The sequence below is a fragment of the Panthera tigris genome, chromosome E2 (assembly GCF_018350195.1).
Source record: "Panthera tigris isolate Pti1 chromosome E2, P.tigris_Pti1_mat1.1, whole genome shotgun sequence".
Lineage (NCBI taxonomy): Eukaryota > Metazoa > Chordata > Mammalia > Carnivora > Felidae > Panthera > Panthera tigris.
Window position 1 is genome coordinate 2,298,319 of NC_056674.1, and position 22,807 is coordinate 2,321,125.

General features: G+C 38.4%; 2 protein-coding genes across 7 annotated transcripts in view; one reads left to right on the plus strand and one right to left on the minus strand.

Annotated features, from left to right (window-relative positions):
- Nucleotides 1–22,807, minus strand: part of LOC102954817 (zinc finger protein 582) — a 122,607-nt gene that overhangs the window by 36,229 nt on the left and 63,571 nt on the right. The window lies entirely within an intron of this gene.
- ZNF583 (zinc finger protein 583) lies at nt 235–16,266 on the plus strand. Of its 3 annotated transcripts, none has more exons than XM_042970668.1 (5): nt 235–322; nt 1,832–1,928; nt 8,082–8,208; nt 8,500–8,598; nt 13,728–16,266. In XM_042970668.1, exons 2-5 carry the CDS (start codon nt 1,920–1,922, stop codon nt 15,203–15,205), a joined length of 1,713 nt encoding a protein of 570 aa, XP_042826602.1. In that variant the 5' UTR covers nt 235–322; nt 1,832–1,919; the 3' UTR covers nt 15,206–16,266. The 3 variants fall into 3 exon arrangements, with proteins under 3 accessions (XP_042826602.1, XP_042826603.1, XP_007080672.3); XM_042970669.1 differs by lacking the exon at nt 235–322 and adding an exon at nt 435–470; XM_007080610.3 differs by lacking the exons at nt 235–322; nt 1,832–1,928 and having other exon boundaries at nt 8,070–8,208; nt 8,503–8,598.

Consider the following 22,807-nt stretch of genomic DNA (forward strand, 5'->3'; position numbering starts at 1 on the left):
GCGGGACTCGGTCGGCCTGACCGGGCTGGGCGGGTCCTGGCTCTGGGTCGGAAAGCCCGGAGTTTCGGGAGAGGGGCGCAGACGCCCAGGGGCGGGAGCAGGAGCCGTCTGCCAGCCGTCCCAGGATGCCCAGCGCCGCGCGCGGCCTGGACTCCATTTCCCGGCGGCCCCCGCGGCGGGCCCCGCTGCCCGCCCGCGCGCCGCGGCCCCTTTGTGAGCCCGGCGGTCCGGCCGCGAGCGAGGCCCCGCCCCGGCCCGCGGGCCGCTGGGCTCCCGGCGGCCGACGGCGCGCAGGGAGGTGCCGACCCTCGGGGAGGAGGCGGTGAGGATGTCGGGGATGGGCGCGCGCGCCAGCGGGCCTGCGGGGCTGGAGCGGGCGTGCGAGGGGGCCTGTGACCGTGGGAGACCATGTCACAACGTGCGTGCGCCTGTGTGTGCCTGTGCGAGCGTCTGTGACCATGACAGTGACGGTGAGTGTGCAGCTGTGTGTGTGGTCCTGTGAGACGGCGTGAGGTTGTGTGACCTTCTGTTGGTGTGACAGTGCGACCCACTGTGAGGGGACGGGTGCCAGGCGAGCCGCCAGCAGGAGGACTGTGTGGCTCCTGCGGCGGCCGGGTGGGGGTGTTCGCGAAGATCGGGCGGTCAGGGCGAGCCTGAGTGGGACTGGGATGGAAGGGAACGCTTGAGAGAGGAGAGGGGAGCCCCAGCTTCAGGCCTGGACGGCAGATGAGGAGGCTGCTGGGCCTTAGCCCTCTCTGGCACAGAAGGAGGCTCTTTCCCTTCCTCTCCTGGGCTCTAGAGTAGGTGAGGAATAGAAGAGGAGACCTACTGTGTGCTATTTGTGACCATAAATCACTGACATTTACTGAGCACAAGGGATGTGCCAAGCACTAGGCGGAATGCTTCCTGTGCATCATCTCATGATCCTTCCAGCAACTGATAGGGAGTAGGTACCATTTCACTGATGACGAAACTGAGGTTTGGAGTGGTTAGACCTAAGTCATGGAGGTTGCAGAGCTCGTGAGTGGTAGACCGAGTATCTGCCGCCAGGTGTTCTGATCCCCAAACCTGGTGGTTCTTACTGTTACCTTATGCTGCTTCTGAGATAATTGCTTTGCTCTCCAAGGCAGAGAGGTTTGGTAGAAAATAACTCATGATTAGGAGTTTCAGTGACTGCGAATGCACAGCCCTCTCGCCCATCTCTTTTTTGAGGAAATTGCTCAGAAAAGTTCAGAGAATGGTTTCCAGGTAGAGTTTGTCATAAGCCAGGGCTACAAGCAGAGTGTTCTGACTCTTTGGTCCAGTGTCTTCCAGACCACATGACCCCTCTGATGCCTACTCTGTATGAAGAAGCTTTCCCTGGGGCACCTGTGTGGCCCAGTTGGCTAAGCGGCTGACTTCGGCTCAGGTCATGATCTCGTGGTTCCTGAGTTCCAGCCCCGTATTGGGCTGTCTGCTGTCAGCACAGAGCCTGGAGCCTGCTTTGGGTTCTGTGTCTCCCCCTCTCTCTGCCCCTTCCACACTCGTGCTTTGCTTTGTCTTCATGTCTTCGTGTCTCAAAAATAAATAAACATTAAAAAAATTTTTTTAAAGATGCTTTCTCTGAGGCATTGTTTGTAGCTTTATCTCATTTTGTAGTAAGGGTGGTAACATATTCCCTTTTACTATCATTATCTGATGGAAAGACTAAAAAGTCAGACCTGGATTCCAGTTGGGCTAACTTATTACTATGAAGCCTTGGATTATTTCACTAATGAACAGATTTCATGGGTGAAGAGAAAAATAATCCTTACTTGACAGTGCTATTTATGGTTTCTTTCTCCCTCTCCAGCTCTGTTTTTCCAGACACTGCCCTTCCATTGAGGAGCCTGAAGGAGGTGGACAGAAGAGCTGTCATAAATTCTTAAATTCTTAAAGCCATGTCCAAGGTAAGGAAGGATTTTTTCTCCCTGAGGTGCTTTGTTTTTCAGGTTGTATATGAATATCTTGCTTTTTTCTTCTGAAATTCCCCAGCTAACAAAGTCCCATTCATTCAGTGACCTGGTCCTCATGTTCTTCAATCCATTAAAAGGAGGTCCCCAAAAGCCCAGTGAGCTTCCTTTGTTCCTAAGCCGGCATTTTCATCTTCGTTCAAGAAATAGCTCTGCTCCTCCTGTGGGTTAGGTGTTCTGTTAGGAGCTCTCAGGAGGCAAAAATGCACTCCTTGGAGGGATATGAAAGCCTTCATTATAGGGATTTGATTCATTGAGGTCAAGGTGTGTTCTGATGTGACTACAAGTGTAAAGCTTTCTCACAAACCCAGGTTTAAGAGGAAGGCAAGACAAGGGCTATTGGGGCAATCTCAGTTATAGTACATGACAAGATCTCTTGCTCAGGGTCATTGTGAAGAGTGGAATGTGTTGCTTTGGAGTGTTAAAGTGTGGGTCAGTGAAGGCAGGGATTTTCCCAGGCAATCAGTGGGCTCTGAAGAATGGGACTCCATGGGGGTAATAAGGTCCTGTTTTAGGGACATACTGAGTTAGTAGTGGGCTACAGCCAGGATATTTTAGGTCATGTAGTTAAGATTTGTGAAATTAGTATGGAAAAAAAAACAGGACATTTTTTGAAAAAATGAGAACAGGAGAGAGTACTTGAATCTATATTTTAAAATGACTGTATACATCTATAATAAAAACAGTAAATAGTGTGGAATGGGAGCCAGAAGAAACAAATGAAAAGATCAACATATAATGCCCAGAAACAAATACAAGTAAGAATGGAAAGTATTTATTCATTCACTGAACATATAGTTATTAAAGACTTCATGTATACCAAATGCTGGGAATACTGTGTCAAATAAAAGTAGACACTGTCTTTGTTTTCATAGTTTAATGTTTGCTCATTTGTTTATCATGATAATGTAAGTGATGTTATTTTATTTTTTTTAATGTTTATTTTTTTTGACAGACAGAATGAGCTGGGGAGGGGCAGAGAGAGAGGTGACAGAGGATCCAGAGCGGGCTCTGTGGTGACAGCAGAGAGCCTGATGCAGGGCTTGAACTCCCGAACTGTGAGATCATAACCTGAGCCGAAGTTGGACACTGAACCAACTGAGCCACCCAGGCACCCCCGTGATATTATTTTAAAGTTTTTTATTTTGAGAGGGCGAGAACATGAGAGGAGGAGGAGCAGAAAGGGAGGGAGAGAGGTAATCCCAAGCAGGCTCCACGCTGCTAGCACAGAGCCTGATGCAGTGCTCAAACTCATGAACCATGAAATCATGACCTGAGCCAAGATGAAGTGTCAGATGCTTAACCGGCTGAGCCACCCAGGAGCCCTGTAAAGTGATATTATTTTAAATCAGTGTAGACAGAATGGATTATTCATTTAGAAAAAAGACTCCTTCCTCACCCTTTGAGGTTAGATACATTCTGTAGGTTAAATGTAAAGAGTAAAACAGGTGAACTGTTGGATGAAAATATAGAACATGGCTGTAAACAAGAAGATAAGCCAGAAGAAATCAATTAGAGCAGCACTGTCCAGGAGAACTCTCGGTGATGACTGATAATAGAAATGTTCTACATCCGCATTGTCCAATACAGTAGCCACTAGCTACTGTAGGAACTGAATTTTTAATGTTAACTGATTTAAAATGAAATAGCCACATGTGACTAGTACCTAGTGTATTGAGTAGCACATATCTAAGCTCATAAAATAATAAAGCCAGGATGAAAATTATGGGTGATCTTGTACAAGTCACTTATTTTACAGATGAGGAAAAACAGGCCAAGTGAGGAAAATGACATATCTATGCCACTAGTTAGTGATTGTATCAGATGTAGGAAGTTGTAGTATATGTTGATTGTCAGTATAAATAGATGATGGTGAGTGATGATTTGAAGACGGTGGTAGAAAATCATAAAGGACACTGTGAACAGTGATAGAACACAACATTTCATTCCTTTGGAATCTTCATTGGCTTCTCATTTTACTTGGAATGAAATCCAATGTCCTCTCCACAGTCTCTAAGGCCCTACATGGTCCAGCTCCTGGCTACCCCATACCTCATTTTCTATAAGTCTTTTTCTCTGCTCCAGTCACACTGGCCAACTAGCTGTTCCGTAGACTCACCCAGCTCTTTCCTGTCTCTGAACCTTTGTATTTGCTCCTCCCTCTTCTGTAACTCTCTTCTCTTAGGTGTTGGCATGGCTTGCTCTCTCACTTTTAGACTGTTGTTCAAACATTACTGCTTCCTTGAGGTTTGCCTTGATCATCCTATCTAAAACACCTTTTCACTCTAAATCACCTTCCCTTGTTTTTGTCATAGTATGACTTTATGTTTAATGTCTTTCTCCTATGTTAGAATATTAACTCCACAAGAGGAGAGACTGTATTTTGTTCACCATTGTATTTCCAATACTTAGAACATTATAGGGAGTAGGCATTCAGTAAATATTTGTCAAATTAATATATAAATGAACAAAATTGTGAATTTCTCATCTGTGAGTGAGCCCAGAGAGGTAAGAGCCAGCTACCTCTTTTCTCCTGCCACTGAATTGGTAATGGAAAAAGCAAAAAGCAGAGGGTATGATGTGTAGAATAGACAGAGCCCATTGGCCCCAGTGCTATTTCTGGGACCCCATGAATCAGTCTCTGGTGGGAGGATCCAGAAAACCGCATTTCTATTAAGTCCACAGATGATTTTTTTAATGTGTTTTAGTGTTTGTTTATTTTTGACAGATAGGGTGGGGGGAGGGCAGAGAGACAGGGAGACACAGAATCTGAAGCAGGCTCCAGGCACAGAGCCCGACACTGGGCTCGAACTCATGAACTGTGAGATCATGACCTGAGCCAAAGTCAGATGCTTAACTGACTGAGCCACTCAGGTGCCCCATGTCCAAGGATGATTTTAACGCACATTTTTTAAAAGCCTCTCCTAATGATTATATTCAAGTGTGCCTCTTGTAAACAGCATATTGTTGGTTGCAGCTTCATGCCTTCCACAGTCCCTGTGGCTGCCACGATTTGGCTGCTGTAAGTGGCCCTGTGTGCTTCCCATGATTCCTTATGCCTCCCACAATCCCACATCTCCCTCAAAACATTGATCTTTTTAAAGGGATCCATTCTGAGAATATTTGTCTTTTAATTAGTGTTCACTACATTTTCGTTTAATGTAATTACTGATGTATTTGTGTTTAAGGCTAATACTGATGTATTTGTGTGTATAGCCTTGTAGTTTGTTTTCTACTTACTCCCATCTGTTCTTTGTTCCTTTATTTCTCCTTGTTTACCTTCTTCTGAATAAATCAAGTACTTTTTCTTTATTATCTTGTTAATTATACATTATTTTTATTATCCTTTTAGTGGTCACTCCAGGATATTTACCCATATCATTATGTAATTATCTCCTTTCTTCCTTCTGCAATCTTCCTTCTATAGTTACTACTCTTACTACTTTCTGAACAAGATAAGGCCCCATAGTGATTTAACTCCCATTTATTATTATTATTAATTATATTTATAGTTATTCCTCTGGGACTCTTGATTTCTTCTTGATTTTCCTTTCCATCTCTTTCCATTTTCCTCCACCTGAAGAACCATTAGTATTTCTTTGAGTGCAGGTCAACACTTTACTCCCAGCCTGAATTATTTTTTCAGTAGCTCCAATTCTTGCTAGGTCACAATAACATAATTTAAATTTTTTTCTGAGGTTAAGTACGTTTGGGGAATCATAGTCTCCGTGGAGAGAATATCTTCTAGGATTCATTTTAAGGAAATAATTAGAGACCTCTATTGAATCTTTAACATACCGTAGTATTATATGAGAACTCTACTGTAATGTTAAATTAGTGAGAATCCCAATTCTGACATCATAGTGAAAAATTAAGATTCGTATAAATGAAAATAAACGGATTAGTAAATAAGGTACAACATATTTATACCACATTATGTTATCAATCCAACAAAAGTGATTTTATAAGTAAATGAATGCGAATAGATAATCAGACATGTCTGTATAAGGAAACATTTGAAGAAATATATACTAACTAAATTTTTATTGTTTCTAGGAGGTAGGGTGACATGGTGGGTAGATGTGGGGATGAGGACTTCCAATTATTTTAACTTTTATAAAAAGGAAAAAAATTCACTGAGGGTAGAAATACTGGACATTATTTGGTAAGTTTCTTTGATGATTACAAATCATATGAAGTTCCTGTTTTATCAAATCAAAACAAATATTAAAATATTTGCAAGATATTCAGGTCTCATTGGCTGAGAGGAAAAGGACAGTCAGCCAGTTGAAACCTAGACTCCTTTAGGATGTGCAGCTAAAAAAATGTCTTTTAAGAACACTGCCTAGCAAAAGCTGCCTCAACTCTGTTTACAGTAGAAATGTGTGTAGAACACTTTTTTTTGCACAAAATATTAGAGTTTGTATTGAAGTGTTTGAGGTTTGATAGAATTGATGCTTGACAGTATCCAGCCCTGTCTAGGGCAAATTTTTTCTTTTAAGACCCAACTCATGTTCCTTTCCTTCCTTTCTTGAAGCCTTTACTCACTTCCCATATTTCCCTGTAGTAAGAAGTGTTTTAGAAATGGAAGCATGTAAGAACAAGCTGATGTATGTAACTGATGTTTCTTGGAGGCATACTTCTGCTTCCTGTATAGCTTCCTTAACACTGTTGTCCATTACTGGGGCACTAGCCCAATATCGACTCATTTTTTCCATTAAAAATATTTGCATAAAAGCATTGATGTACTTAAATACATCTTCAGTAGGACCATTACACTGCAGAGTCACATCAATAGGAGTGATGTTCATATCTGATGACCACTAAGGCAAGGGCACACACCAGAACTTACCCTAGATGGGATACTGGAGGCCACTGGAGTGCTGGGTATTCCCCTTCAGTTGCTGGGCTGTGGGGAGATCTGGGATTGTCACCACAGGGCTCAGTGCAGTAGCTGTTTACCAACCAATGTGACAGTATTTCAGTATTTAACAGATCAGTTCAGCTCTTCAGATGTGTACCATTGAGTGTATCTGTATATCATCCCAGTTAAAGAGTCAGTTTTGCTCTGTGACACGCCAAACCAGTGGAGCATATAGAAACCATATGCAAGCCCTGGTAAGTCTGGAGTAGATTTACCTCATTAGAAAGAATATCCATTTTGAATTTTTAGGAAGCAGACCAGGTCTTATTCCATGGGATAAAGATCCTTAATTCAACGTAGCATTATTACTTGAGAACTACACTGTAACATTTGAAAAACTCTTGCTCATTAGACATGCACAACTGGGTATATTCCTCTAGTGAGAGCTGTAGGGGTTTTTCACTACACTTCATTATCACATCTGAAATACTATTTAACAGTGCTTAAAATTAGTATTATTTTGTTTCTGTAAAGAGAAGTCACCATCTTTGAAACTCACTGGGGTTATCAAGAGCTGTTAGATAATCTTTTATGACCCCAGTTGTTCTGTTATGGCATACATTTCTTTAAGTTATATTTTGCGAAATCACTACAGAACTTACTTAATGTATTTATTACCTACATGTTTAATTTTAAGAAATCAATATTATGAACATCAAATACATTTATATATGTTACTCTATTGACATACCTGGAACATTGGCCATTCCATTGAAGAGTTTGGAAAATGTAGGTTTAGACCACATACAACTTAGAGGGCTTAACTCATGTTCCTGTCTCTTCCTTAAAGTCTTCTTTCACTGTCCTAGTCTATCCTGATTTTCCATATTGAGAAATGCATTAGCATTTAGTATGAATAACATTTTGCTCTTGTTTATAGTGTTCTGTTATTGCCCATTTTTGTGCTATTAATCTTTTCACCATCAGTAGAGACTATAGACTATGCCAGAAATTGTATGCTTTTCCATGACAGAATATTAAAACCAAGCAAGAGAAATCATCTTAGCAAGTGTTTGACATGTGTTGCACAGAACCCAAGATATGGCCTGAAAATTTCACTATATGCACTATTTCTCTCTAAAAGTACAACTTAACTTTTCAAACTATGCCAGTCTGACGTTAGGAACACTAGTTGAGCATAAAAGAATATGTTTATGTCATTTCAGGATTTGGTGACATTTGGGGATGTGGCCGTAGATTTCTCCCAAGAGGAGTGGGAGTGGCTGAACCCTGCTCAGAGGAATTTGTACAGGAAGGTGATGTTGGAGAACTATAGGAGCCTGGTATCACTGGGTAAGGAAGTCTCGCCAGAATTCAGAATCTGCACACAGGGCTGCTTTCCAATGTTTAGGAAGCCTCTGATGTACTTCACTAAATTTCCCTTTCTTGTGCTTCCCAAAATGGGTTGAGTTTTGTAGAACTGGCAGCTTCATTGGATTATTTCTACCACTTCATTTTCCCATTCTTGAGAATACTTCACATCTTCCTATCCTCCCTTCTGTAATGCCCTCATCAACTTCCTGATGACCAAGCAACTCGATCTGCCTTACAGATCTGGCTAATTCCCCTTTTATTTCTTGTAAGCAGGAGTTTCAGTTTCTAAGCCAGATGTGATCTCATTATTGGAACAAGGAAAAGAGCCCTGGATGGTGAAGAAGGAGGGGACAAGAGGCACATACCCTGGTGAGTGAGAATTAGGAAGGTAGAGTCCATTGCAGGGAAAAGCTCAGCTATTCTGAAAGCTTCCAGCGTATAATTGATGTTTCCTGGGTAGCTTTTCTTAAAGGCTGAAGGCCTGGGAAGAAACAGTGAGGTGTCATTAGCGTGAGCTAACTTACTCTTCTTGTATATATATATATATATATTCTCTTGTATATATAGAGAATACGTCACTGTATTCTCTAATAACCCTCTCCTGTTCTCTGAGTCCAAACTGGCACTGTCTGCTTGCCCTTCTTTTTTAGTTTTGGCACAAGTTGCTTCATCACATTTAAAAAAATCCAGAGACAACAATGACTATTTTTTTTCCCCCTTTTTAGTCACTCATTCCTTTATATTGAAGGATTCACTGAATTTTTACTTTGAGAAAATAATTCTGCTAACTTCTTGGGGTTATTCAGAGGTTTATTAACCATCAAGGAAAAAAGAAATAATTCCCAGTTACGTTTTCAAGTCTGGGCGACTGGATGGTGACACCATTTAATAGAAATAAGCCAGAAGAATATGTTGGTAGGGGAAAACATAATTTGACTTGGGACAGAAGAGTTATTTTTATGAGATGGAGAGACTTTGGAGTGAAGAAATGCAACATGCCACTAGAGTGGGACAGAGGCTTAGAAGAAAAAGTCTGGCATAGAGATGCTAGTATGAATGAATGAGGTCACTAGTCTTATAGCTTGAGAGAGAAACCCTGGTCCTGAGGCCTTTGTGAGTAAGTGGATCTTTGACAACTTTCTCAGTGTTCTCTTTGTGATAAATGGTCTCTACAGTTTCTGCCTTGGGTGAAATTTTACAAATTTTTCTTTTTCTTTTTTTATTAAGCAGTCATTATTGCCCAGCATAGGGCTGGAGCTCATGACCCCAAGATCAAGAGTCGCATGCTCTTCCGACTGAGCCAGCCAGGCACCCCTAAGTTTTTATTTTTATTTTTTAAAGTTTATTTATTGGGGCACCTAGGTGGCTCAGTTAAGTGTCCGACTTCAGCTCAGGTTATGATCTGTGGTTGCTGAGTTCGAGCCCCACGTTGGGCTCTGTGCTGACAGCTCAGAGCCTGGAGCCTGCTTTGGATTCTATGTGTCCCTCTCTCTCTGCCTCTTGCCCACTCACAGACTCTGTCTCTCTCTCAAAAATAAAAAATAAACATTAAATAAATAAATAAAGTTTATTTATTTTGAGAGAGAGAGAGAGAGAGAGAGCGCGCGTGAGTGAGTGGGGAGGGGCAGAGAGAGAGGGAGAAGGAAAGAGAAAGAGAATACCAAGCAGGCTCTGTGCTGTCAGCATCGAGCCTGACGCAGGGCTCGAACTCCCAAACCACGAGATCGTGACCTAAGCCGAAATCAGGAGTTGGACACTTAACTGACTAAGCCACCCAGGTGCCCCAAATTTTTATTTTTCTAAACATCACCTTTTCATTCACGTTATCAAATTTATTTTCATGAACCTGAACAAAATAATCTTGTAACCCTTTTTATTTTTAGTATCTATAGTTTCCAATTTTAATTTATTTTGTATACCTATTCTTTTTTTAAAAAAATTATTAGGTAGCTAGTTATGAATCAATTTTATTTTTAAAGTCCAGTTTAAGGATTTATTAGTGTTACCACTCTTCTCCAATTCTTTATTTTTTGCTTTTCACTAATTCCATTGTTCTAGTTTTCTGAGATTTATTTTGTTCTCTGTTTTGCTGAAATAAGTGCTTAATCATTTCATTTTCTTTTATTCACTAAATGATTAAGGGCTATGAATTCTCCTTTGAATATAACTTTAGCTGTTTTCCAGAGATTCTGATTTTTAGTATTTTTGTTATTGCTGTTTCCTAAATAACCTACTTTGAAAAAATTTCTTTTACACAAGAGTTGTTTACAAGAAAGTTTCTAGTTTTATTGTATTTTGATCAAATTGTTTTATCATATTTGATCAAATAGGAATTAGTACTAATTCTACTTTCTGACTTTAGGATTTTGTATGGCCAAACATATAATTGGTATTTGTAAATATTCCATAGGTTCCAAGGTTTAAGTCTTTATTTTCAGTGTAAAGAGCTTGTTACATAAGTTTTACTCTTTTTATTATGTTATTAAAGTCAGTCTTTACTTACCTATTTCCATCTTATTTTTTTCTTAATAACTTTATTAAAGAATTACATACAGTAAGTCACATCCATATACATTATACAGTGTGAGGAGTTCTGACTGTTGTATAAACCCATGAAACGATCATTATTATCAAGACATACAGTGTTTCCATCACCCCAAAAGATGGCCTATGCCTCTTTATGTACCATTTTTTCTCTACTCCTGGCTCCAAATGCTATTCTGATCCTGGTTATTTTAGATTAGTTTCCATCTAAGCTAAATGGAACCATACAGTATATATTATGTCTGGCTTATTTTACTCATAATTTTGAAAATCATTCACAATTTTATGTAGATCTCCCACATTTTGTTTTTCCATTCACCTGTTCACAGACATTTAGGTTATTTCCAGTTTTTGGCTATTACAAAGTGTCTCTGAAGCTGTCATTTATAGGACTTTGTATGCATGTATGTTTTAATTTCTCTTGGGTAAATATCTAAAAGTGTAATGAGTCAGACAATAGGAGTATGTTTACCTTTTAAAGAAACTGCTGGTTTTCCAGTGTCTGTACCATTTTCATTCCCAGAAGCAATGTCGAAGACTTGCAGTTGTTCCATATACCTTGTTATTGTCAGCTTTTAATTTTATTCATTCTAATGGTTGTGTTGTGGTATCTCATTATGCTTTTAAGATGCATTTCTCTGATGACATAATGTTGAATGTCTTTTCATGTGCTTACTGACCATATATCTGTTGTAAAGTGTTCAAATCTTTTGCCCATGTTTTATTATTATTTTTTATTCTTGCTGAATTGTAAGACTTCTTTATATAGTCTTAATACAAGTCTTTTGCCATTTATATGTATTGGGATATATGTATGCTAGTTGTGGCTTGTGTTATTGTTTTTCTACTGCTGCCTTTTGAACATCCAGTTTTCAATATTTGTAAAGTCCAATTTATTAATTTGTCGTTTGGTGGTTTTTGTGTCATACCTTAGAAATTCTTGCTACCCCTGAGTCACAAAAATTTTTTTCTGTGTTTTCTCCTATAGTTTTAGCTTTTACATTTACATGAGCTAAATATTGTGTCTTATATGAGGTAAAGAACAAGGTTTTGGTCCTCTCCCCCAACTATTTGGATATACAGTTGCTTGAGTATCTTTTTTTGAAAAGACTTTAACCATTATACTGCCTTGCTGGTAACTTTGTACCAAAAGCAGTTGGTCATATCTACATGGGTCGAGTTCTGAACTCTATTCTATTCCATCTATCTATATATCCTTTCATCAGTACTAGTCTAATTACTATAGCTTTATAGTAACTTTTGATATGAAATAGTTCAACTTGTAAAATCACTTTATTTAAATCCATTTGCATTCCCAAATAAATTTTAGAATGAAGTTAAGAATTTCTACCCCAAAAGCCTGCTAGGATTTTGATTGGGATTATGTGGAATCTATACATCAATTTGGGAAGAACTGATATTCTAATTAATGTCATTTGAGTTTTTTAGTTCATGAGTATGGTGTATTTAGCCATTTATTAGTCTTTTTAATATTCTCTTATCAATGTTCTGTAATATCCGGTGTAGTGGCTATATATATGTATTTTTTTCTGAGTCTTACGGTAAGTTTTAGTGCTATTATAAATAGAATTCTTAAAAATTCCATTTTCCAGTTGTTTGTTGCTAGTATGCAAAAATGTAAACTGATCTTTATATTTTCTATCTTACGATCTTGCTAGATTTATTTAGTAGTTCTAGTAGTTGTTTGTAGGTTTCTGAGGATTTTCTGCATAGACCATCATGTTACCTGCAAATACAGTTTATTTCTTCCTTTCTGATCTTACAGCTTCTTTTTCTTGACTTGCTGCAATAGCAAGGACCTCCTATATAATGTTGAATAGAATTGCTAAGAGTAGACATACTTGGATTATTTCTAATCTTAAGGGAAAACCTATTCAGTCTTTCACCACTAAGTTCATGTTTCTTAGATGCCCTTTATCAGTTTAAGGAAATTTTATATTCCTGGTTTACTAAGAATTTTTATAATAAATAGATGTTAAATGTAGTCACATACTCTTTCTGTATCTTTTGAAATGATCACATGATTTTTCCACCTTTAATCTATTAATGTGGTGAATTACATTGGTTTTCACATATTAAGCCAACCTCACATTGCTGGGATCAGCTATGAGTGGTAATGATTATGCTTTCATATTTTCTTGGATTTGATCTTCAGTAATTTTATTAAAGGTTTTTACATTTATGTTCATTACTACATTGATTTTCTAAACCATAATAGGAATTTTGGTTTTATTATTAATATGGTGAGAAAGCACTGGAAAATCTTGAGAATAGGTGATGGGGAAGGTGGCAAATTAAGGCTTGTGGCAGGTTAATAAAATCAAGCAATTTAATACAAAATTACTTTTACGTGAAGGCATTTTAGCTTTGGGAGCAATTAAAAATTTAGATTTGGTTGGGGCACTTGGGTGGCTCAGTCGGTTAAGTGTCCAACTTTGGCTCAGGTCATGATCTCACGGTTCGTGGGTTCGAGCCCTGCATTGGGCTCTGTGCTGACAGCTCAGAGCCTGGAGACTGCTTCAGATTCTGGCTCTCCCTCTCTGCCCCTCCCCAGCTTGCACTCTCTCTCTCTCAAAATAAATATGTTAAAAAAAATTTTTTTTTTTAATTTACGTTTGGTTGAACTATATCACATAGAAAACTACTGTCAAGAAGACATTTTTTTTAGGCTACAAAAGTTTAGCTATAGCTGCATGTATAACCTAAGGCAACTAACAGTACCTTAGGGTCTGGGGATCTTATGGAGGTGTTTTAAGCCACATTAACATTATGAAATTGGCTTTTTAAAGATAATGGTTGAATGCAAGATAGCCTAAGGCAAGAAAGAAAGGGTGTTTGGAGACTAATATTAATATAACTATAAAATTTTTGTTTCAGAAGTTATCTTCTAATGAACAAATACAAAAGACATTTGTTTTCTTGGTATCTTTTAGATTGGGAGGATGCATTTAAAAACAATGAATTTTCATCAAAGCAAGTTATTTATGAAGAATCATCCAAAGTACTGACAATGGGAAGAAGCCATCTTAGTTATAGCCTTGACTGCCCCAGTTTGAGAGAAGACTGTAGATGTGAGGACTGGTTTAAGAACCAGTTAGGCAGTCAGGAGGCACATTCTAGACAACTGATCACCACTCATGAAGAAATCCTCACTGAAGACAAAAGTAATGAATATACTAAATCTTGGCAAACTTTCCATCAGGATGCAATATTTGATATAAAACAGAATTTTCCCACCAAAGAAAGAGTACATAAGCATGAGCCACAAAAGAGAAACTACCGAAAAAAATCTGTTGAAATGAAACATAAGAAAGTCTGTGTACAAAAGAAACTTTTGAAATGTAATGAATGTGAGAAAGTTTTCAACCAGAGCTCATCTCTTACTCTTCATCAGAGAATTCATACTGGAGAGAAACCCTATGCATGTGTTGAATGTGGGAAAACCTTCAGCCAGAGTGCAAACCTAGCTCAACATAAGAGAATACATACTGGGGAGAAACCTTATGAATGTAAAGAATGTAGGAAAGCCTTCAGCCAGAATGCACACCTTGCTCAACATCAGAGAGTTCATACTGGAGAGAGACCTTATCAGTGTAAAGAATGTAAAAAAGCCTTCAGCCAGATTGCACACCTGGCTCAACATCAGAGAGTTCATACTGGAGAGAGACCTTTTGAATGTATTGAATGTGGAAAGGCCTTTAGTAATGGTTCATTTCTTGCTCAGCATCAGAGAATTCATACAGGAGAGAAACCTTATGTATGTAATGTGTGTGGGAAAGCCTTTAGCCATCGTGGATACCTAATAGTACATCAGAGAATTCATACCGGAGAGAGACCTTATGAATGTAAGGAATGTAGGAAAGCTTTCAGCCAATATGCACACCTTGCTCAACATCAGAGAGTTCATACTGGAGAAAAACCTTATGAATGTAAAGTATGCAGGAAAGCGTTCAGCCAGATTGCATACCTTGATCAACATCAGAGGGTTCATACTGGAGAGAAACCCTATGAGTGTATTGAATGTGGGAAGGCCTTTAGCAATAGTTCATCACTTGCACAACATCAGAGAAGTCATACTGGAGAAAAACCTTATATGTGTAAGGAATGTAGGAAAACATTTAGCCAGAATGCAGGCCTTGCTCAACATAAGCGAATTCATACTGGAGAGAAACCTTATGAATGTAACATTTGTGGGAAAGCCTTCAGCTACAGTGGATCTCTTACTCTACATCAAAGAATTCATACAGGAGAGAGACCCTATGAATGTAAAGATTGCAGAAAATCTTTCAGGCAGCGTGCCCACCTTGCCCAGCATGAGAGAATTCATACCATGGAGTCATTCTTGACTCCTTCCTCTCCCTCACCCTCTATGTCCAGTCAGTTGCCAAGACCTGTAGGTTTTATCTCCTAAAAATGCCTTGAACCAGACTCCTTTAATCCATTTCCCTTCCATTATCTTTGTCCAATACACAGTAATCTATTTCATATGGACTATGGAAATAACTTTCTGATTGGTCTCCCTGTATTTACCATTTCCTTTGTCAGTTGCCTACACTGTAGTCAAACTTGTACTTTAAAAGTTTGACGATATCACTTCTCCTTCATTGGTATCCCATAGTTCTTAGGTTAAAGCACACATTCCTCAAAATAGCGTAAAAGACCCCCTGCCCCAGATACCTTGTTCCATTTATACCTTACAAAGTACTGTTTTGTGTCAAAATCCATCTAATTCTTTGGACAATTAAGAACTCCTATTCCAGCATCAAACAGATCTGGGTTCTAATCCTTGCTCTTCCATTTTCTAACCCTCTAGTTTTAGAAACATTTTGTCCTTTGTAAGGTTCAGTCTTATTTATATTATGGGAATAATAATGGTACTACCTCAAAAGTTGATGGGAGAATTAAATGAGAGAATGCATGTAAATTGCTCAGAGTGCCTAGCATAAAGTAATCACTTAATAAACATTACTGTAAAATGAAGAGATATTGTGGTATACAAAGAAAACCTGATCATCTTAGCAGGGATCATCTGAGAAAAGCAGTAGCAGCTCAACACTTAAGAGATTATAAATATTTTTGATTAAGAATAGCAGTCATTGTTCTAAAGTGGTTGATAAGGGCATCTAATACAGTAGCATTGGTGTTAAAGTCCATGATGATACAGAGTAAGATCTGACTTTGTTGGTAAAAACTTCATTAGATATTCAGCAGTTCTAAGAAGCCAGATTTTAAAAATCACTAGTAACAAGTAGGCTTTACTAAGATATATTCAACATTTACACTTAGACAAAGGCAAGATAGGTATTTTTTAAAAGACAAAAAGACCAATAACCAAAGAAGAATAGAAAATAAAATGGAAGTTTGATCCCTCTCCTAATTCCAGGTGGTTGAATTGTATTAAATCTATGTCATTTAAAACTGAAAAGGTTAAGCTAGCTCTCCAAGCTGTAATTCTGAAACTAGAGGGGAAAAGAAAATTACAGATCAGTACTCCTAAACTGGCTGCCCACAGACATTTGATTTGGTAGTCACCGAGTTTAACATGAATACAAAATAATAATAATAATAATACCTTTATGTGGGCATGTTTTCCAGTTCTCCACAGTTCAAACCACTCCTTCTTTACATCTGATTTATTGTACACTTTATATTACTTCCTGACTCCTGGAGGCTTTGAATATGCAATCAATTCAGAACCAACTCACACAGCATTACAGGTACGCAGAAAATGGATGAAAAGGAAGACTTGAATAGACACTTTATCCTTCTGCAGGGGGAAGACTATTCTAGAGATGTTAGAGGCCCAAAATTAATTTACAGACTCTTTGTAACTAATAGAATCCTAATTTTTTTTTAAGGCTTGAAACACTGTGTGCATGTCAACGCACACACATATACATTCACACAGGGAAACACATAAATATATAAATAAAGGTACTATGTCAGTGGCTTAACAGTATTAATAACATTAATTCTGCTCTACAAAACCAACTCATCCTTTTATCTGAATGTAAAAGTTATTAAAGGACGCTGTAATTTATAATCACAGTGAAAACAATCTTCCTAAACAAGACATGAGATCCAGAAGCCACACACACACAGATTCCAGGTTTTACTGCATAGGAATTTTATTAAGCCTTTATATAGTCAAAGACAGTATAAACACAAAGTTTTTTATTATCAGTATTGTAGATATCACAACATATATGAAATTCATATCCTTAACATAAAAGTGCTCCTACAGATCACTTAGGAAATGACACTACTCCCATGAGCAAAGGATATAAAGAAGCAACAGGTGACTGGTAAGTGACAGAATCTCACTAGAATAAGAACAAGTTAAACGAACTATCCATTTGTCACTATCAAACTGATAAAAAAAATCTGCATTGCAAAAGCACAGAAAAGGAAATACTTCTATGCAGTGATATGAGGAAGTATGAATTTGTACAAAATTTCTGAAAGGTAACTAGTCAATATCAGAATTTTCACTGGGACAATCAGAATTTTCTTTACAAATTTACTTTATTTCCTTATCCCATTAAACAGATAAAACAATGTAAAAGGTACCAAACAAAAAAGATCAGAAAAGAGGATCATCAGTGGATGAGAGAGTTGAACAAATAACAGACAAAAGGGAAGAAAGTGTTCATTCATGAAATGTAGCAGAGGCTGCTGCTATCTGAAATGTTTGAATGATAGGGATGTCCGTAACAAAAGCCACTCTACAGAGGCTGGGGGTAATAAGAAACAGTGACAAGACTGTTCAGTGCCTTTCTATGTGGCAGTCAACAGCTTCCTCACTTCACCCTCTCTTCTATAAGTAAATTGAATAGGATCCTTCACACCATCCACAAAAATGAGTTCCAGTTAAATAAATTCTTAAATGTAAAATTAGCAAGTATTATAAGAAAATATAGTAGGATATATTTACGAACTGGGATTGAACAGATCTTTCTAAAAAATGCTTTAAACAATTTAAAAACAACAGAAGGGAAGAAATTATTTATAATATATAAAGGGAAAGATGTAAGAACACCTATAAGTAAAGGACAACTAAACAAGTATAAAAATGGACAAAGTATAAGAATAGGTAGATCATAGAAGAAATCGGGATGGCTGATAAAGGAGTCCCTGCTTAACCTCACTAGTATTGAGATACAGATTTAAATAATAATATCAAAAAGTGGCAGCTGTTTGGAGAAATGAGTACTCCTCATTGCCATTTTGGAGGCAGTGAAGTTTTTAACATGTTCACTCAAGTCCCTTTGGAAGGCAGTATGATTAGTACATGAAACACTGGAAACAATCTAGAGTTCCATGGGACTTGACTAGAAATACTAGCAGCAGTTTCAAAGAAGGGACCAATGATATAGACATGGATGGATTTGTCTGAAGGACACTGAAGCAGCAAATTTTGCAGATTTGCACAGTATTATATATTTTAAAAACATTTCTAACACATTTAAATAAGTATGCAAATATTTAGAAAGGGTCTGGAGAGACACACCCAACTAATAAGTGTTCCTTCTAGGGAGGAGACTGGGATTGGATATTCTGGTCAAGAGGAGATTTTGTGTTCTCTGTAGTATTTGAAGTTCTAAACAACAATGTAAGAAATTTTACCTATGAAAAAGTGAACTTAGCATGAGAGAAAGCTGGCAGGTAAATTAGAACCTTTTTGGAATTTAGAGAATATTAGCTCATCGACTTGCCAGTCCTTCCCAAGCATACAGAGATCCCAGTAACCTTTCCCATCCAGGGAAACTGATATACAGCTACCTGGAATAATCAAGCCATAATCAGATTTTTTAAAAAGTAATCTCTATACCCAACATGGGACTCAACTCACAACCCTGAGATCAAGAGTTTTATGTTCTACCAACTGAGCCAGCCAGACGCCTCAAGGCATATCATTCCTAAATGTTGAACAGACAGTTAAGGATCATAACATATGAAAACTATCAGAATAAGAAGCAAGAGACCGAAATAAACCTACAGTGGGGAAAGTTATGTAATAACAGAAGAAAACAAAATTTATATTAAATTTGAACCTAAGTATTCCCATATTTATGGGAATCTATATAAAAAAAATTAGGTAATACTGTACACCTGAAGTGGATGCAACAATGTTAACTATACTGGAGTTAAAAATTTTTTAAATCGTTTTAAAGAAAAAAATAGTACAGAAAGAAATCGTCTGTTTTGTAGAAAAAAACAAATCCGAACTCCTAAGAATGAAAAAAATGTTATTGCTGTAATAAACCTAACAGAAGTTTTTAAAGAAAATTCAGGAAACTTTCCAAGCTCATAAATTATAAACAAAAAGGGACATTCAATTAATAGGAGTTCCAAAGAAGTTTACAGAGAAAGGATATCAAATGATTGAGAACCTTTATAAACTGAAGAAAGTTATGAATGTTCAGCTTGGAATAGTTCACCAAGTGTTGGGCTGAATTGGCAAAAACAATTACAATGGGAAAAAAATACATCCAGAAATATGCTTGTGAAATTTCAGAATACTGAAGATGAAACCATCCTTTTCAAAAAGCTTTAAAAAAATGTCAGTGTCTCTAAAAAGAACATTCAAGATACCATTAGCCTCCTCCCTGTCAGCAATATTAGATAATACAGAATGTGCTGCACCTTCCAAGTTACAAAGTAAAATTACTTTGAATCTAGAAGTCTATACCCAAACAACAATAAAGCGTGAGACCAAACATTGATATTCTGTATGTGTAGTTTGCTTCAGTTTACTCTCATTTATCCTTTATTAGGGTACTAAAGGATTAGCTTCAGCAAAATTTGGATAAAACAGGAAGGCGGCAGCAGGAAAAACTTCAATAAACACATGTGATTGGGAAAGCGGTGCTGAGGATGACTAGGATAATGGTTCTACAACAATCAGACCAAATCACTCTAGGCTACAAATCCAGGAACTCAATGAAGAAAATCTTCAGGAAGATTGAAATAGGTTACATTAAGTAGGTACGAAGTTGGAGGATTATAACAATACGGTGAAGAATAGAAGTTTGTTCTTAGGAAGACAGGCAATTATTGGCTTTGAAAAACCATACCAGTTATCAGGTCTGAATATAAAGTCCCCATGAAATGCGGTATGATTTTGGAAAACAGATATGAAAAAATAAAATCCATTTGACTGATACCAGGAAGTGACTCCTCTAAGTGCATACTGGGATAACATCGGACCTATAGAGGAGGAAATGTAATCTTCACACACTGCTTGGCTCCAACTCTTCAGAGAATATTTACACCATGATAATGATTGAGTGCTATTTTATTTCCAACTTTACAATATATAGACAAGTCACTTAAGTTTGTCTCTGCATGTATGTAGGACTATTTACTGTCTACTTAATGTAACAGGCAAAATGTAGCTGACAGATTGGATGGTGGGAGGTTGATGGTAATAATGAGAGATTGAGGAAGGATGAGGGGCAATATTCTCATAGAGGAGATTCAGAAGATCTAATTAAAGTCAACAGAATAAGAAACAGGTTACCTGTATTTCCAGGTAAAATACAACAGAGGAGTTAATATGGTGGGATGAGTTAAATTCTTATCTTTCCTAAGAAATATTACTAAAGAGTCTATAAAGTTGATAAATGGAAAAGCAGCAATTTAGGATTAGGATTCTGACAGAAACCTAATTCCAATTAGCTTGGAAAAAGGAATTTTTAGGACCTGAAATTGAAAGATATAGTGTGTATATGGTGCAGCTTTAGGTGATCACTCAGACTATCAGAGATTAGTTGTTTCATTCTCTGGCAGGCTCTCTCTTGGTGGGGGAAATAAAATGGCCTCTTGATATTAGACTTAAAAGGTCCTGCCAGCTTTTAATCTCAAAAGGAAAATGATCTTTCTCTTAGTCTCCATGTCAGTCAGAGAAGAAAAATAGAATTTGTTCTAAAATAGAATTTGGTTCTCTGGACCGCTCACTAGGTCCATGGTATGGGATACTCTGGCCAGTCTGGGTCAAGTGCACATGCCTCTGGTAGTGGGACTGGATCACTGGATTGACCAGTTCACAAAATTCCCATGGAATGGGGACAAGGTGGAGGGAGGTTGAGAGTCACTTCCCATAAAGAAAAAATTTGGCCTGACAAGGACACTGATCGATTCACTAAGTGTGCGAATATTCCAATATTTGCTGCAGAGTGTGTTTGATGAGGTGGTGCTGCCTCAGACCCTGTAGCAAGGGTTAAGTTAAATTTCCATGGGTGGACTGGACTCGGTACACTGTAAGCTTATAATTTAGCTATCTTGCCAGTAATCTTAAAATGGCTGCATGCTAGACAGGACAACCTCAACATCAAGAGACCAGGGCTTGGGTGACTAGTGGTTGAGCCTCATCTCCTGGACCATTCATGCCAGACTTCAGGCGAGTTCCTTTTAAATCCTTCCAAAGAAGGCTTCCTTCACAGGTGTCAGAGGCAACCAACAGCAAGTAAAGCTGTTTACATAAAGGACAGCAGACCTGATCTACAAAGAGGGTTGCCTTCAAGTAAAGAAACTTCATTTCCGCCTCCCCACTCCCCACCCTTCCACTGTGTCTGTGAGTGGTCGAGTGGTACATACCCTTAAGGAGGCAAAATCATACATATTCATGAGGAGACTTTAAATGTATTTACTAGCTCCTGAATATAAAGAGGTGGAACCAAGATGTGTCTCTCCCTTTCTCCTTTCTGAAGCCAAATTAAAGCAACAAGAAACATATATGGGAGCTCCATCTTTGATGAAGTGAAGAAATATCTACAATCCTGAGCCTCAAAATCCATAAGGAAATGTGGCTAAATGTGGTAAGAATCCTGGGAGGAAACTGATGCTGTAATATCAAAGAGTATAAAATTCTTCCAAAGCAATGTCCTATCTGGAAGGGCAAAAGAAAAGTGTCTTGATTAGAACCACAGTTTTACTTCAAAAAGTCTCACTTTAGAAGCCTCCCTAAATGGTTTACAGTTGCAGAGTGGAAGGGTGAGTAGCTGAAGGGTTTAAGGAGGAAACACTTGGGTTTTGAAAAGCTAACCTATCATATGTCAGAGGGGAGAGAAACTGCCAATGATATGCAGGACTGTAAGGTAAAGAAAGGCTAAATACTTACTACTGAAAGTGTGGGCTACAGACCAGCAGCATCACTTGATAATTTCTCACAATTCCAGAATATTGGGCCCTAATCCAGACCTAGTGATTCAGAATCTGCAGCTCTACAAAATCCCCAGGTGATCTGAATACACAGTAACATCTGAGAATCACCGGGCTAAAACAAATTTCTTGCCAGTCTGGAGCACTGCCCTTGGAAAAATAGCTAGATCAGGAAGAGCTCTATTCATTAAAAAAATTAAAAAAAAATCTTTTTTAGTGTTTATTTTTGAGAAAGAGAGACAGAGACAGAGCATGAGCGGGGGAGGGGCAGAGAGAGGGAGACACAGAATCCAAAGCAGACTACAGGCTCTAGGCTGTCAGCACAGACTCTGATGCAGGGCTGGAACTCACCAACCGTGAGATCATGACCTGAGCTGAAGTCGGATGCTCAACCGACGCTCAACTGAGCCACCCGGGGGCCTCTATTCAAAAATTTAAAAGTCTTTCAGAGACCCTATGGAACAGAAGATTCAGACTTAACAGAACTTCCTTCTAACAAAATTGAATGAAATGACAAAAGAAAAAAGCCAGCCCCATTGAAAAAGTAAAGGGAAGGGCGCCCGAGTAGCTCAGCTAGTTAAGCTCTTGATTTCAGCTCAGGTCATGATCTCAGTTGTGAGAGCAAGCCCACATTGGGCTCTGCATTGGGTGTGGAGCCTGCTTAAGAACTTTTCTCTCCCTCTGCCCCTCCCCCAGTCACACTTGCTCTCAAAGAAAAGAAAAAATAAATCGAGACCATCTCACATCACACACTATGAAAAGTTTAATACAGAAACAACAGGGCCACACTAAATGAACATGCCAGGATCTCTGGCACCCTCTACCCTCTCATAAGACTGGCATAATGGAG